The 15,458-nt window shown below is 45.6% G+C and overlaps 1 protein-coding gene across 1 annotated transcript in view; it reads left to right on the forward strand.

The window, feature by feature from the left end:
- Window positions 1-15,458, forward strand: part of LOC126234227 (brain-specific angiogenesis inhibitor 1-associated protein 2-like) — a 597,394-nt gene that overhangs the window by 507,638 nt on the left and 74,298 nt on the right. Inside the window, exons 4-6 of the mRNA XM_049942916.1 lie at window positions 6,011-6,072; window positions 6,185-6,256; window positions 9,856-10,056. Coding sequence (XP_049798873.1) covers window positions 6,011-6,072; window positions 6,185-6,256; window positions 9,856-10,056 — 335 coding nt within the window. The remainder of the gene's footprint in view (window positions 1-6,010; window positions 6,073-6,184; window positions 6,257-9,855; window positions 10,057-15,458) is intronic.

The following is a 15,458-nucleotide window of genomic DNA, read 5'->3' on the forward strand; positions in this document are numbered from 1 at the left end:
CTGTTCGCAGTACCAGAACAGCAAGGCCATTTTGGTTAGTGTTAAAAGGCCAGATCAGTCAATGATCCAGACTGTTGCCCCTGCAACTACTGAAAAGGCTGCTGCCCCTCTTCAGGAACCACGCGTTTGTCTGGTCTCTTAACAGATACCCCTCCGTTGTGGTTGTACGGTACGGCTATCTGTATCGCTGAGGCACGCAAGCCTCCCTACCAACGGCAAGGTCGATGGTTCATGAGGGGGGGGGGGGGGCTGGTGACCATATGCATTTATGACCATATGCATTTATATATGCTCAAGAGGCAGTTGTGTGTGACGTACATCAAGAAATGCATATCGTATATCAGGTGTAAGGGGAAGTTATTGCACCTGGTATACCGTATTTGGCGGACAGGGTGGGAACCAGTCTGCGATTGTTTCCTGATGATTGTGTAGTGTACGGGAAGTAGTCGAAATTGAGTAGGGTACGAGATGACTTGCACAAAATGTTTGGTTGGCCTGATGAATGGCAACTCGCTCTAAATGTAGAAAAATTTAAATTTACGCAGATGAGTGGGAAAAACAATCCAGTAATGTTCGGATACAACATTAGTAGCCTCCATATTGACATCGTCACGTCTTTTAAGTATCTGGATCTAACGCTGCATAGAGGAGTTGTATTCCGGAACACCTCATTCAGAGGAAGTAATAGGAAGAAAAGAGCAAGTAGACGAAGATGACAAGGGAGATGACATTCTGCAAGAAGAATTTGGCAGAGCTCTAAAAGAACTACTGGACAACAAAGCAACGGGTATTGATGACATCCCTGCAGAACTAATAAAGAATGCTGGTGACAGCATGAAAATGGTGCTGCTTAAACTTATTAGGTCCGTCAATAACACGACAGATTTCCAGAAATCTATCATCGTTCCTATACCAAAGAAGGCAGCAGCTACAAAATGTGAAAAGTACCGAACTCGAAGCCTAATATCACTTGTATCATAGATTCTCATAAAAATAGCTCTGAATACAATTGAAGAGAAGGTGGACGATATGCTGAGTAAAGATCAGTTTGATTTGAAAAGGGGACTGGGAACAAGAGAGGCGATTCTGGCACTGAGACTCGTTATCGAAAAGCAATTACAGAAAAATAAACCAACTAATATTGCCGTTGTAGACATGGAAAAGGTATTTGATAACGTTATCTGGCAAGAGATGTTCAGAGTGCTGAGGAAAAGTGGAATAAAGTACAAAGACATCCGTGTGATACTCAAAATCTATAAGAATGAGGTGGCAGTGATTAGGAACTGTCGCCAGGAACAAGAAGCAAATATTAGAAAAGGATTAGGACAAGGATGTGCTCTCTCTCCTCTAATATTCAATCCTTACATCCAGGAAGCTATAGAACAAGTTCTAGAAACTACTGAGGTGGGGATCAAAATTAATGGGAAGAAGATAGACATGCTAAGTTATGCAGATGATATTACTATAGTCACGGAGACAAAAGAAAATCTAGAGGCAGTGGAAAAAATTATATGCAGTCAGTATGGAATGAGAATAAACAAGAAAAAGACTAAAGTGAAAGTATGCAGTACAGGAGCAGAATATGAACCTCTGAGTATGAGAATTGGAAGAGAGGAGCTGGAAGTGATAGAGCAATTTACTTACCTGGGAAGCAAAATCACAAGGGATGGTAGAAGCCAGAAAGAAACTGCGAGCAGAATACAAAATTGCATTTAATCGGAGAAGTAACTTACTCACCAGCAACAATATCAGTCTAAAAATAAGGAAACTTATCATGAAAGTTTTCGTTTGGAGTGCGGCCCTATACGGATGTGGACAATTGGAAGAGAAGAGAGAACACGGCTAAAGGCCAGGGGGATGTGGTGCTACAGAAGGATGATGAAAATCAGCTGCAGACACAAAGTAACAAATGAAGAGGTGCTTAGAAGAGTACAGGAAACCAGTTCTGTGGAGAACATCCGAACAAGAAGAGACAAACTTGTAGGGCACATCCTACATCACAACAACATCATTGTAACAATAGCAGAAGGAACTATTGAGGGAAGGAATCGGTGGGGGCGACCAAGGGTATCATACATGCAACAGCTCATGAATGACGTTGGATGTAACAGATACGTGGAAATGAAGAGGAAGGCAGACAGAAGAGAGGAATGGTGCTCTACTGCAAACCAACCTCAGGGTTGAACGCTAAAAGAAGAAACGTTGCAAAGAGATGAAATGGAACCAGCATGTGAGGATTCTGGTAGGGAAGGCGAATGGTCAACTTCTGATAACTGAGGAAATTTTGGTTCATCTGTAAAGTGTCCTGCTTACAGGACGCTCGTGCGATCTATTCTTGAGTACTGCTCCTGTGTTCGGGGTCTGTACCAGGTCGGATTAAAGCAAGAAGTCGAGGCAATGCTGGGGTGGGCTGCTAGATTCTTCGGGAAACACTACTGAAATAAATTAGAGAACTGGCATTTGAATCTGATTGCGGAACGATTCTACTGCAGCAAACATACATTCGCTGTAAGGGCCGCGAAAATAAGATAGGATAAATTCGTGCTCAAATGCAGGCAGTCGCTCTGTTTGCGAGTGGAACAGGGAAGAAATGACTAGTAAATTTAAATGGCTCTGAGCACTATGGGACTTAACATCTCAGGTCATCAGTCCCATAGAACTTAGAACTACTTAAACCTAACTAGCCTAAGGACATCACACACATCCATGTCCGAGGCAGGATTCGAACCTGCGACCGTAGCAGTCCCAGACTGTAGCGCCTAGAACCGCACGGCCACCACGGCCGGCAAAATGACTAGTAGTGTTACGGGGTACCTCCACCATGCATCGTACGCTGCCTTGCGGAGTACGTGTGTAGATGGAGATCTAGAAGAAGAGACCGAGGGGTTGTGGTCCACTGATAAGACACTGGCCTCATATTATGGATGAGGGCGGTTCGCATTTCCATCTGACCACCCACACTTGAATTTTCGTGATTTTCCTAAACGCCTGAAGCGAATACCGGCGTCATTCCTTTGGAACGGCATAACCGATTTCACCGATTTTCTTCCCTGTCGTTCCCCAGTTCGAGCTTTTGCTGTCTCTCTCTCTCTCTCTCTAATGACGTGAGTGGAAGGTGGGCAGAGGTGTGTGTCCCAGCACGGCTAATTGTTGACACATCTGGGCACACAGGACTTTTTATCTGTGCTGTGGCAGCTGTACGACCTGTCACTGCCACCCTTACAATGCGACGATCCTGACGAGTGACTATGCAGCGTAGACGTACAGAACTTCGTTTACGGGTGAGATAATGTTCACACGACCAGAGATACCAGCATCGTTGCAAAACCGACGCAGCACGTCCAACTTTCGTGGCAGTTCTCCGAAAGGACCATCTCCCCACTCGGAAGGACACTCTTTGTCCCCTTTCAAACTCGCTCATATGACTGCATCACGTACGATTGCCTCTCCGATGCAAGGTTGCCTGTTTTCTTCACACGTCTGCTCCAAAGTGAGCCCTCTAGCTGCGAGCATGCCCTGTTAAAGGGTAGATGAAGATGACGATGTATTAGATATGTCACTACGCAATCTATTGGCGGAAGACGTTGAAACCATTATCACTACGTCTACTATCTTCACATGTGGCACATACCATCGTTTGTTCAAAATCGACATCGTCCTTCCAGGTGTACTGTTTTTCTTTTCTTTACGTCGTGTAGGCCTCCGAAGCAGAGTTATTGCAAACAAGCCTATTTGTGGGACCGAAAAAGGAAAAAGCTTCACAACAGGGGGATATTCCGCCCAGCGAAAAGGAAGTGTCTGAAATCAAGCACGGATCAATGTCTCATTCATTTCTACCTTTCAGCCCTTTTTTAAAACTCGGTTTACTACACTACAAATGCTAATAAACTCTCGAGCAAATTTTTTGGTTGTCGTACAAACTTCTTGATCTTAGTAACAAAAACCGTAACAAGCGTGACTTTGTTGGTACTCGCCAACGTCCACAGAGTCTAATTATATTTTGAAGCTATCTTTTGAGAAAGTTCTTCCCTTTCATTTATATCCTTATCATAAAATTCTCAATTTTCAAAGGTTAACAGTGCTAATTACACTCCTGAAAATGGAAAAAAGAACACATTGACACCGGTGTGTCAGACCCACCATACTTCCTCCGGACACTGCGAGAGGGGTGTACAAGCAATGATCACACGCACGGCACAGCGGACACACCAGGAACCGCGGTGTTGGCCGTCGAATGGCGCTAGCTGCGCAGCATTTGTGCACCGCCGCCGTCAGTGTCAGCCAGTTTGCCGTGGCATACGGAGCTCCATCGCAGTCTTTAACACTGGTAGCATGCCGCGACAGCGTGGACGTGAACCGTATGTGCAGTTGACGGACTTTGAGCGAGGGCGTATAGTGGGCATGCGGGAGGCCGGGTGGACGTACCGCCGAATTGCTCAACACGTGGGGCGTGAGGTCTCCACAGTACATCGATGTTGTCGCCAGTGGTCGGCGGAAGGTGCACGTGCCCGTTGACCTGGGACCGGACCGCAGCGACGCACGGATGCACGCCAAGACCGTAGGATCCTACGCAGTGCCGTAGGGGACCGCACCACCACTTCCTAGCAAATTAGGGACACTGTTGCTCCTGGGGTATCGGCGAGGACCATTCGCAACCGTCTCCATGAAGCTGGGCTACGGTCCCGCACACCGTTAGGCCGTCTTCCGCTCACGCCCCAACATCGTGCAGCCCGCCTCCAGTGGTGTCGCGACAGGCGTGAATGGAGGGACGAATGGAGACGTGTCGTCTTCAGCGATGAGAGTCGCTTCTGCCTTGGTGCCAATGATGGTCGTATGCGTGTTTGGCGCCGTGCAGGTGAGCGCCACAATCAGGACTGCATACGACCGAGGCACACAGGGCCAACACCCGGCATCATGGTGTGGGGAGCGATCTCCTACACTGGCCGTACACCACTGGTGATCGTCGAGGGGACACTGAATAGTGCACGGTACATCCAAACCGTCATCGAACCCATCGTTCTACCATTCCTAGACCGGCAAGGGAACTTGCTGTTCCAACAGGACAATGCACGTCCGCATGTATCCCGTGCCACCCAACGTGCTCTAGAAGGTGTAAGTCAACTACCCTGGCCAGCAAGATCTCCGGATCTGTCCCCCATTGAGCATGTTTGGGACTGGATGAAGCGTCGTCTCACGCGGTCTGCACGTCCAGCACGAACGCTGGTCCAACTGAGGCGCCAGGTGGAAATGGCATGGCAAGCCGTTCCACAGGACTACATCCAGCATCTCTACGATCGTCTCCATGGGAGAATAGCAGCCTGCATTGCTGCGAAAGGTGGATATACACTGTACTAGTGCCGACATTGTGCATGCTCTGTTGCCTGTGTCTATGTGCCTGTGGTTCTGTCAGTGTGATCATGTGATGTATCTGACCCCAGGAATGTGTCAATAAAGTTTCCCCTTCCTGGGACAATGAATTCACGGTGTTCTTATTTCAATTTCCAGGAGTCTACTTCCTAAATTTTCGCGCTTTAAGTGTGACTTATAAGTTTTGAATAATTTGTTATATTTAATGAGGGACCATTTACACGTGTTAGGAAAAGCAGAGAGCCAAGGAAATTACGATTTTTTTGCAATTTTTAAATTGTGCCAGCTATAGCATCGTCTCGTTAACATTTATACCTCTTCGCCTACGTTTTTCAATTACGACAGCAATTATTGAAATACAAGCGGTCGACATTAACTGGCATGTTTCTGTTTGATCGATGCTCTAGAAAAAACATACGAAGCGTGTAGTCAATCAAGATTTCCGCTTTTAGTTTGCTTTTGCCGTAACCGCTCGTTTGCCCGTGCAAACACCATTAACGGTGAACAAATCCAGTCGGAGTCTTGCTGTGAAATAGGGAACGAAAATCATTCGCTCTTTGCTGTTGCCCTGCTTTTAAATCAAATATTACTGTGCCGATTCCTGACGCGGGCTGCACTGATGTCATTTTTCGTCATGTTTCAGGTTCGGCTCTTATTCAGATAGTTGACGTCTACAAGGAGATACACGAGCAGCAGATGAATATAGTGAGTATACAACTGGATAAATCTGTCTCTGTCAGTTCCATAACATTAAGACATTGTGCCGAACCAACTTTCTCAGCAGTCTGGACTGTAACTAATTTTTGTTTTCCTGCAGCTGAAAGCGTTCTACGTGGATATGCTGGTGCCTCTGGAGACGAACCTGGAGAAAGATACAAAAGTCGTACAGGTGAGGAAACGGAAAATTTGTAACTAAAAGTTAACATTGTTTGATCCCTGGGCGATGTTGCTAATGGAGCAAGGTAATATCTTCTCAAAAGAAATGTTCAAATGTGTGTGAATTCCTACGAGACCAAACTGCTGAGGTCATCGGCCCATAGACTTACACTACTTAAACTAAGTTATGCTAAGAACAACACACATATACCCATGCCCGAGGGGGGACCCGAACCTCCAGTGGGAGGGGCCGCGGAATCCGTAACATGGCGCCTCAAACCAAGCGGCCACTCCGCGCGCCTCAGATTTTCAATTCTAACACTTAACACGTCTCTAGAAGGCAATTCGCCCCTATTATCTGCTTCCTGGGTTGAGATAAACAACGAGCGGCAGCTGGTTAAGAGTCAGTAGGAGATATTTTTACCATCAGTATCTACTGGCAAGAAACAGTCGGTAGGTGTAACTCTGCTCTTATGTTTTCTGTCAAAAGCCAAGCATCTTCACAGTGTCTTATTGATGCTCATATATAGCAAGGGCTGTTGCGGCATCTTGATAAACTTTGCCAAATGTAGATCAAGTCGTGGCAAAGGGATCCCTCCTGTCACCTCTCTCAGCGTACTCAGTAAGGAGGTACGGCCGATCGTGAATGAATGTTGCTTTCTGAAGGTGAAATATATAAATTTTCGTCAATTTAGACTTGTTTGTGGAACATTGTTAACCGTTACAACTATTGGTTTTCGAACACTCTTCGACATTAAGTGGAATAATACAAAACCTGTGGCCTCAAAAATCTATTCATAGTCGTGGAAACTGAAGAGATGCACTCACAAACTCATACTTTTCCGTCAGTAGACGCTTATGCAAACGAATGAAATCTTTGTTTCCGTTTGAGTACGTAAAGCTAAATGTGAGCCTTTCTACTCAACAATGCCACATTATGTAACTTAAGCTAAGCGATAGTTGCAACAGTAGTCCCTAGACCAGGCCTTCACAGCATACGTGCTTGCGAAGCAAGCTGTGAGCAGCAAGGCGCGAGCACGGAGCAGCGCGAGCACGCTATCCCCACTACCGGACCAGAGCGGAGAGTGGGGAGAGTCACGTGGGGTACACAGCAGCTGCCGCCAGTCGATGTAAATCCGCGGCCACCTGCAGGGATATCTCTCACGAATTATTACTGCGACAAATGAAACAAATAAAGGAGAATGTACACGTGCCACATAATTTTATTAGCGTAGTGTATGCCTCTACCATCTGTAGACACTGAAACTAAAGAATTCCACGACAATCCTATATTTTCAACACTTTCTTCAACACTACTTAAAATATCACCTCCGGTTGTAGTGTTCTTCATGGCTACTACATCGAGGAGCTCCTCCCTCACCTGAAGATCTCTATTAACACCTCTAATAAATATGACAAGCTGCGCTGTTCCAGTGATATCAACACTTTCGTCCAGAGCGAGAGAATACGCCATAAAATCTTTACAGATATTTGAAAGCTGGCTCTGGACGTCGTCTGCCATGTCCTGTATGCGACGCATAATGGTCATGTTAGATAATGGCACAATCCGAAACTGTTCAACTTGAGATGGACACAAGTGTTCCACTGCAACTACCAAACATTCTTTTATTAAATCGCTATCAGTTAAGGGGCGCAGGGATTTTGCTGAAAGCAAAGCAATTTTGTAACCAACTCTGAGAGCTGCCTCACTTGATTTTTCTTCGTCGTCCAGATCTTCTTCGGATAGCTTCCTTTTAAGTTTAATAACTTCCTGTCCACGATCTGGTCAATCACATGTTCTACGTCCGTAGTCTTTCGCGTGGTACGACATATAATGTCGCTGCAAATTAAATTTCGTAAAAGAATTCAGCGTTTTGTGACATACTAAACATTTTGCAACACCATCTTTTTCAGTAAACAGATACAATTCCTCCCAATGGAGGTTGAACTGCGAAAGCATAGTTGGGGTTACACAACGGCGACTTCACATGATTCTTAACCAGCGAAGTGACTGTCAAGAGCTGATCGTAGTACTTTAAACGTTACACAGTCGGCGCGAACTCAATAGGCACGCTGCGGCCCTATTCAAACGTGCGCGCGCAGTTCCCCTCCCACCCCACCCTCCCTACTCCGCGACCATGCAGCTGCTCGCGAGCACGTGCCTGAGCAGACGCGAGTACTCGCGCTCAAAACCGGCCAGTTGTTAAGCCCTGCCCTAGACGAAAGGCTCCTAGGGAGTGTAGAGGACGCGATCTTTCCTTCCGGTCAAAGTGTTGGTACGAAGGTAATGGGAAAAATATAGTTCAAGTGAATGAAATAGTTCGTACTGGAGATTAAAATGTCGACTGTGCACCATTTTTACAGGGTGGTCAAAACAGTCTGTAAAGAATGTTGAAGGATACGTTTTGCTGAGAAATACCTGATAAGAAGAAACTTGGATACGTTGCGCCGTTTCCGATTCAATTAGCATTGAAGTGAGCCAGTCAGGTCATCGCGCGCGCAGATGCAAGCAGCCACCCGGCTTGTTTCGCGTTTATTTTTCCCCAAAACGAACTATCATTTCTTCTGCTCACTTAGCTAAAATTTATCACATCTGAACAAGTGGCAATTCACGGACTCACAGACGTCTAAGCGTTACCTCATTTTAGGGTGTCAAGTGCTTGCATTTGAAAGTGGAACGGACAGAGTGGCTACTTCAGGGTTGGTTACATTGGAAATGGCAATTATTTCCCAGTACAACCTGCGCTGAAATACCCTTACAACTTTGTCAGGCTATTTCGACAATCCTTATAGTACTCAAGTATCACTCTCAATAGCCATTCAATTCTGAAGTGAAATACACTAGGCGTTTTAAGGTTTCTTTGACTGTGCCTCACCGCTTTTGATAGAGCTCTCGAATTGTATCTCATCGGAGACTTGTGGATCAATTTCTTGGAGCAGGTCTTTGGTTTATTATTTCAAGCTAACATTCTTATCCAAGAGAATACTAAAATCTCTGCATGTACGAAAGATGCACTCGAATTTCTTCGTTGAGCTCTCTTCAAGAGTCTGTCGGTGTGGCCGAGCTGTTCTAGGCGCTTCAGTCCGGAACCGCGCTGCTGCTACGGTCGCAGGCTCGATTCCTGCCTCGGGCATGGATGTGTGTGATGTCCTTAGGCTAGTTAGGTTTAAGTAGTTCTAAGTCTAGGGGACTGATGACCTCAGATGTTACGTCCGATGGTACTCAGAGCCATTTGAGCCATTTTCTCTTCAAGAGAGTAGGCGATGAGCTAAGTTCCAGTATAGGTAATCTACTGGACGCCTAACTATCGATACCTTTCCAGAAAGTTTTGTCTTTCACATTACTTTTCTCAGAATTTTGCTTGATTTTTCAAACCGTTCCTTGTAAATTTTTGTGTCATCAGTCTAGATATTCGAACCTGAACCATTCGAACAAGGGCTAACTTAATAACATTTTCTTAAGAATTACTGCTAAACTTGCGCGCTTGTTACTGTCTTCGATACACCCGGCACGCGTATGCCTCGTTTTAGTATGAATGTCTTTTATTTTATCACTACAAGCCGCAAATTTAGACGAGTTTTCACTTAGCATGCACCCTTTTTTCATTACAGAGTGAGCAGAAGCGCTTCCTGCAGCAACACAAACAACGCTCTGAGACGTACAGCAAGGCGGCCGCGGCCATCAAGAAGCAGAGGAAGAAGACCCGCGCCAAACCCCCGGCTGTGGCGCTGGACCGCGAGGTGAAGAGCCTCCAGGCGCTGGAGGAAGAGCGCGCCAAGCTGGACGCCTTCTGCGAGGCCAGCCTCAAGACCGTGAGTACCGCGAAACGTTCTCCGACCCAGCTTTTACACCATCTGTGCACTTTTCGTGTATCACTTTTAAGAGGAACACATAGCGAAGCAGCAACACACAGGGAAAGACACAGAAATAAAACCCCAAAAGGGAGGAAGATATAATAAGATATTTGTTAACGCCCCGCGAAATAGTCTGCATTTTCGCCATAGAGTGTATGACATACTTTGGTTACCAGAAGCATTTGCGTCTTTTCTGTTCCACACGACAAGTGTCGGCAAGTCACTATGTGGCCTCTAACTAGTGGTGGGCAGGAAATCGCGTATCTGTTAGAAATCGCAGTGACTGAGAAGTCACAGATATCACAGTAGCAACTTTACAGAATCTAACTGCGATTTCAGTCACAGTTAGCAGTCGCAAGTAGTATTTCACATTCAAAGACGTGAGCCATCTATTGGTCGAATTTACCACTGCTTTCTGCGATTTCAGTGACAAGTCGCAACTAACAGTCGCAAGTAGCAACTAAAAAGCACGGTTAACAGTGGCATCTGTTGGCCGAAGTTCGTACTACGTCCATCTCTGCGGTACGCTATGGAGTCTAACTGCGATTTCCGTGACAAGTCGCAACTAAGAGTCGCAAGTAGCAACTAAAAAGCGCGGTTAACAGTGCCATCTGTAGGCCAAAGGTCGTACTACGTCCATCTCTGCGGTACGCTATGGAGTCTAACTGCGATTTCCGTGACAAGTCGCAATTAAGAGTCGCAAGTAGCAACTATAAAGCGCGGTTAACAGTGCCATCTGTGGGTCAAAGTTCGTACTACGCCCATCTCTGCGGTACGCTATGGAGTCTAACTGCGATTTCCGTGACAAGTCGCAACTAAGAGTCGCAAGTAGCAACTAAAAAGCGCAGTTAGCACTGCCATCTGTTGAGCAAAGTTCATACTACGCTATTCGTTACCGAGTCAAACTGCGATTTCTGTGACAAATCGCAACTAAGAGTCGCAAGTAGCAACTAAAAAGCGCAGTTAACATACTTTTCCTAGGGTCATCTGTTGACCGACGTACGTACTTCGTTATGAGAGCCTTGTGCCTCACGAGATCGATGTGCTGTGTGTGCATATGAAGGGCTTATTTCAATAGTGGTACAAGTCCTTTTTTGTTAATTTTGAGATATAGAGTCGTAAAGTTAAATGAGCGCTGAAAAATCTGCAGTTGAGATACCAGAAATATTCAAGCATATGGCTTCTTGCTAGAGATGAACCTTTATTTATGTTTGTTTGGAGCACTAATTTTAGAAGCATTATAGACAGAAAAGTGGAGGTAATGGACTTGTACCACTATTGAAATAAGCCTTTCATATTATATGACGAAATGCACATTCAGCATCAGTTATGGTTGGTCAAATACTGCTGTGACTCTGAATGTATTATATTAATAAGAAGCAACATTGCCATTTTCTCCTGAAAATATCAAGTAACGTAACAAATGTGTTTGATTCTGCTTCCAATATGACAGTTTTGGTTAATACTCCACATGCCTACAGGACTTTGCAATGTTAACACAGCAGAACTCAGACATCTGTATAAGTGTAGAGAAATGAAAACAGTCATATGAATGCCTCACTTTTGTTCCGACACAGTTCAAGACTCGGGAGAAAAGTTTTACACCTGGTGTTCTACATGGCAACTTCACACACAAGAACTTTTTGCCGACACTACTACCACCTACATAAGTAAGCTTTTCCTGTGTTACTTTCAAGTAATGCACTTAAGCTATTCCTGATTTAACTGGAATATCTGTACTTCTCACTTTCATATCAACAGCCTCAAAATGCATATTGTAGACTGCGGGATATGTTACAGGTCAGTGTCACACCAAGATTGGGGAGAAAGGGGGCGGGGGGGGGGGGGGCGGCATGTCGCTCTCCAACAAGTGTTTACCAATAAGTAAGTGGCGGAAAATTATGGGTATAGGACGGCTTAACATGTGGAAAATGAGATTTTTATTATTCACTCACTGTATTTGACATTTATTATTCCTTTAAAATCGCACAACAACTTCAATAAAACACAGCTTAATCATTCACACACTTATTTCACAATTGTTTCACTTTTAAACTGCAAATCCTCTAAGAGCTGTCTTGAATCTTCACGAGTCTCTCCCAACAGCCTTGATGTGGATAGATACGTACAGCAACCAGTAATCAGAGTCAGAACTGTGTCTGCAAAAACACAAGGATTATTAAACAATTTTTGCTGTCATTAATTACTACAAATATAATTGACAGAGTAGATTGCTAATATTTGCTATAATGAATATCACATTTGCAAGAACGATCTCACTGAAGTAATTAAGTCCATCGAAACGCTTAGAAACTAACCTCTCGTCTGACGAAAACGGTCTAAAGACGCAGTGGCAATTTCTTCAGATCTGTTGACAATGATATTTTGAGTTATCACTTTACTGAGTGACTGAAATGTAGTTCAGGTACCTGTGAACATAACAATATGTTAGAATTCATTTTCTAAAGACGAACTATTACGGTACTGTACGGCTACTTACATATTAATTACACTATTAATATTTTCACAGTTGTTTCTTTAATACAAAATTAAAGCCAACGGAAGAAAAAACGTAAAACATACTTGCCAATGACAGGTTTGTTGCGATGCAGTTTTCCGTGTTGACAGATGCAACTTTTTCATACAGTAGTAAGTCGCAGAAGTAGCAGAAGTCACAGAAATCGCAGAAGTAGCAGAAATCGCAGAAGTCACAGAAGTAGCAGAAATCGCAGAAGTAGCAGAAATCGCGGAAGTAGCAGAAATCGCAGAAATAGCAGTGGCGGAGGGATACACGACCTATGTTCCTTAACTGCGACTCTTAACTGCGACAAATCGCAGTTAAGAATAACAGATACTGAAAAGTAGCATTCACAGAAATCACTGTTATCGGAAAATCGCAGTTTAGCCCATCACTACCTCTAACATTTCTGATTTTCACGTCATTTCAGGAGAATCTTCATAGTAATAGCACAACGCTTTCCTTGCAACGTCTTTGCAGCATCTGTCCTTGCAGGTGGATGAAAATATACGTGACGAACCAATGACGCGCTGCTGTTCTTTGTATCTCTCTCCCTCTCTTTTCTTCTTTCTTTTTGTACCTATTAATTCTACACTCCTGGAAATGGAAAAAAGAACACATTGACACCGGTGTGTCAGACCCACCATACTTGCTCCGGACACTGCGAGAGGGCTATACAAGCAATGATCACACGCACGGCACAGCGGACACACCAGGAACCGCGGTGTTGGCCGTCGAATGGCGCTAGCTGCGCAGCATTTGTGCACCGCCGCCGTCAGTGTCAGCCAGTTTGCCGTGGCATACGGAGCTCCATCGCAGTCTTTAACACTGGTAGCATGCCGCGACAGCGTGGACGTGAACCGTATGTGCAGTTGACGGACTTTGAGCGAGGGCGTATAGTGGGCATGCGGGAGGCCGGGTGGACGTACCGCCGAATTGCTCAACACGTGGGGCGTGAGGTTTCCACAGTACGTCGATGTTGTCGCCAGTGGTCGGCGGAAGGTGCACGTGCCCGTCGACCTGGGACCGGACCGCAGCGACGCACGGATGCACGCCAAGACCGTAGGATCCTACGCAGTGCCGTAGGGGACCGCACCGCCACTTCCCAGCAAATTAGGGACACTGTTGCTCCTGGGGTATCGGCGAGGACCATTCGCAACCGTCTCCATGAAGCTGGGCTACGGTCCCGCACACCGTTAGGCCGTCTTCCGCTCACGCCCCAACATCGTGCAGCCCGCCTCCAGTGGTGTCGCGACAGGCGTGAATGGAGGGACGAATGGAGACGTGTCGTCTTCAGCGATGAGAGTCGCTTCTGCCTTGGTGCCAATGATGGTCGTATGCGTGTTTGGCGCCGTGCAGGTGAGCGCCACAATCAGGACTGCATACGACCGAGGCACACAGGGCCAACACCCGGCATCATGGTGTGGGGAGCGATCTCCTACACTGGCCGTACACCACTGGTGATCGTCGAGGGGACACTGAATAGTGCACGGTACATCCAAACCGTCATCGAACCCATCGTTCTACCATTCCTAGACCGGCAAGGGAACTTGCTGTTCCAACAGGACAATGCACGTCCGCATGTATCCCGTGCCACCCAACGTGCTCTAGAAGGTGTAAGTCAACTACCCTGGCCAGCAAGATCTCCGGATCTGTCCCCCATTGAGCATGATTGGGACTGGATGAAGCGTCGTCTCACGCGGTCTGCACGTCCAGCACGAACGCTGGTCCAACTGAGGCGCCAGGTGGAAATGGCATGGCAAGCCGTTCCACAGGACTACATCCAGCATCTCTACGATCGTCTCCATGGGAGAATAGCAGCCTGCATTGCTGCGAAAGGTGGATATACACTGTACTAGTGCCGACATTGTGCATGCTCTGTTGCCTGTGTCTATGTGCCTGTGGTCCTGTCAGTGTGATCATGTGATGTATCTGACCCCAGAAATGTGTCAATAAAGTATCCCCTTCCTGGGACAATGAATTCACGGTGTTCTTATTTCAATTTCCAGGAGTGTATACACTAAGTTTGGAGGCAGACCACGATAAGAAAATTTCTTGAAAAATTCCGTCACAGATTCCGTGACAAAGTTCATGACAAGAAAATTCGAGAAACTAGAGCTAATGTAGAGGCTTAGCGACAATCATTTTTCCTACGCGCCATTCGAGCTTGGAACTGGAAAGGGAGGTAAGTTAATGATACCAGAAGTACCCTGATTCATATCATTTAGTTGGCTTGCGGAGTATGATGTAGATGTAGATGAGTAGGGAAAACAAAACGACCGGAAATGAACAATTACATAGGCTATGGTATAGCTTAGATGAACCGCCATCTGCCATAATTCCGACCTCAGTGAAGATCTAACCTATTCTGTATACACAGCTGTCTGTCAGTCCTGTTTATAACTTTCGAATTTGTTTTTACGTCAGAGAAGACACGTCATGAATTATTTTTCTCTCAAAATTGTAGTGCAATATATTGGTTCCTCCAATGGAAAGTCTTCAGGAACACCTTCTGAAATAAATCTTGTTTCATTCTTACTGTTACAAAATACTGTTTTTAGAACAGACTATTATTCGTCAGCCGTTCATTCCTTGGATTCGTCCATCCGCTGGTTGACAAGAGGTTTCTACACTTGGAAGCAGAGGCGGTTTGCGTGTGCTGTCGCCTCTCCGATACGGCAATGGTACTTTACTGCCATCACGCAGTCCCATGAATTCTAATTTCAGTACTTAATTAAAATTTAGATATCTCGTGATCAACAACTCGGAACGAGACTGTTTTCACCAAACGTATCTAATAAAACTCTACATACATCTACCTATGACTGATCGTGAGTATTTC

Source organism: Schistocerca nitens, chromosome 2 (assembly GCF_023898315.1).
Source record: "Schistocerca nitens isolate TAMUIC-IGC-003100 chromosome 2, iqSchNite1.1, whole genome shotgun sequence".
Lineage (NCBI taxonomy): Eukaryota > Metazoa > Arthropoda > Insecta > Orthoptera > Acrididae > Schistocerca > Schistocerca nitens.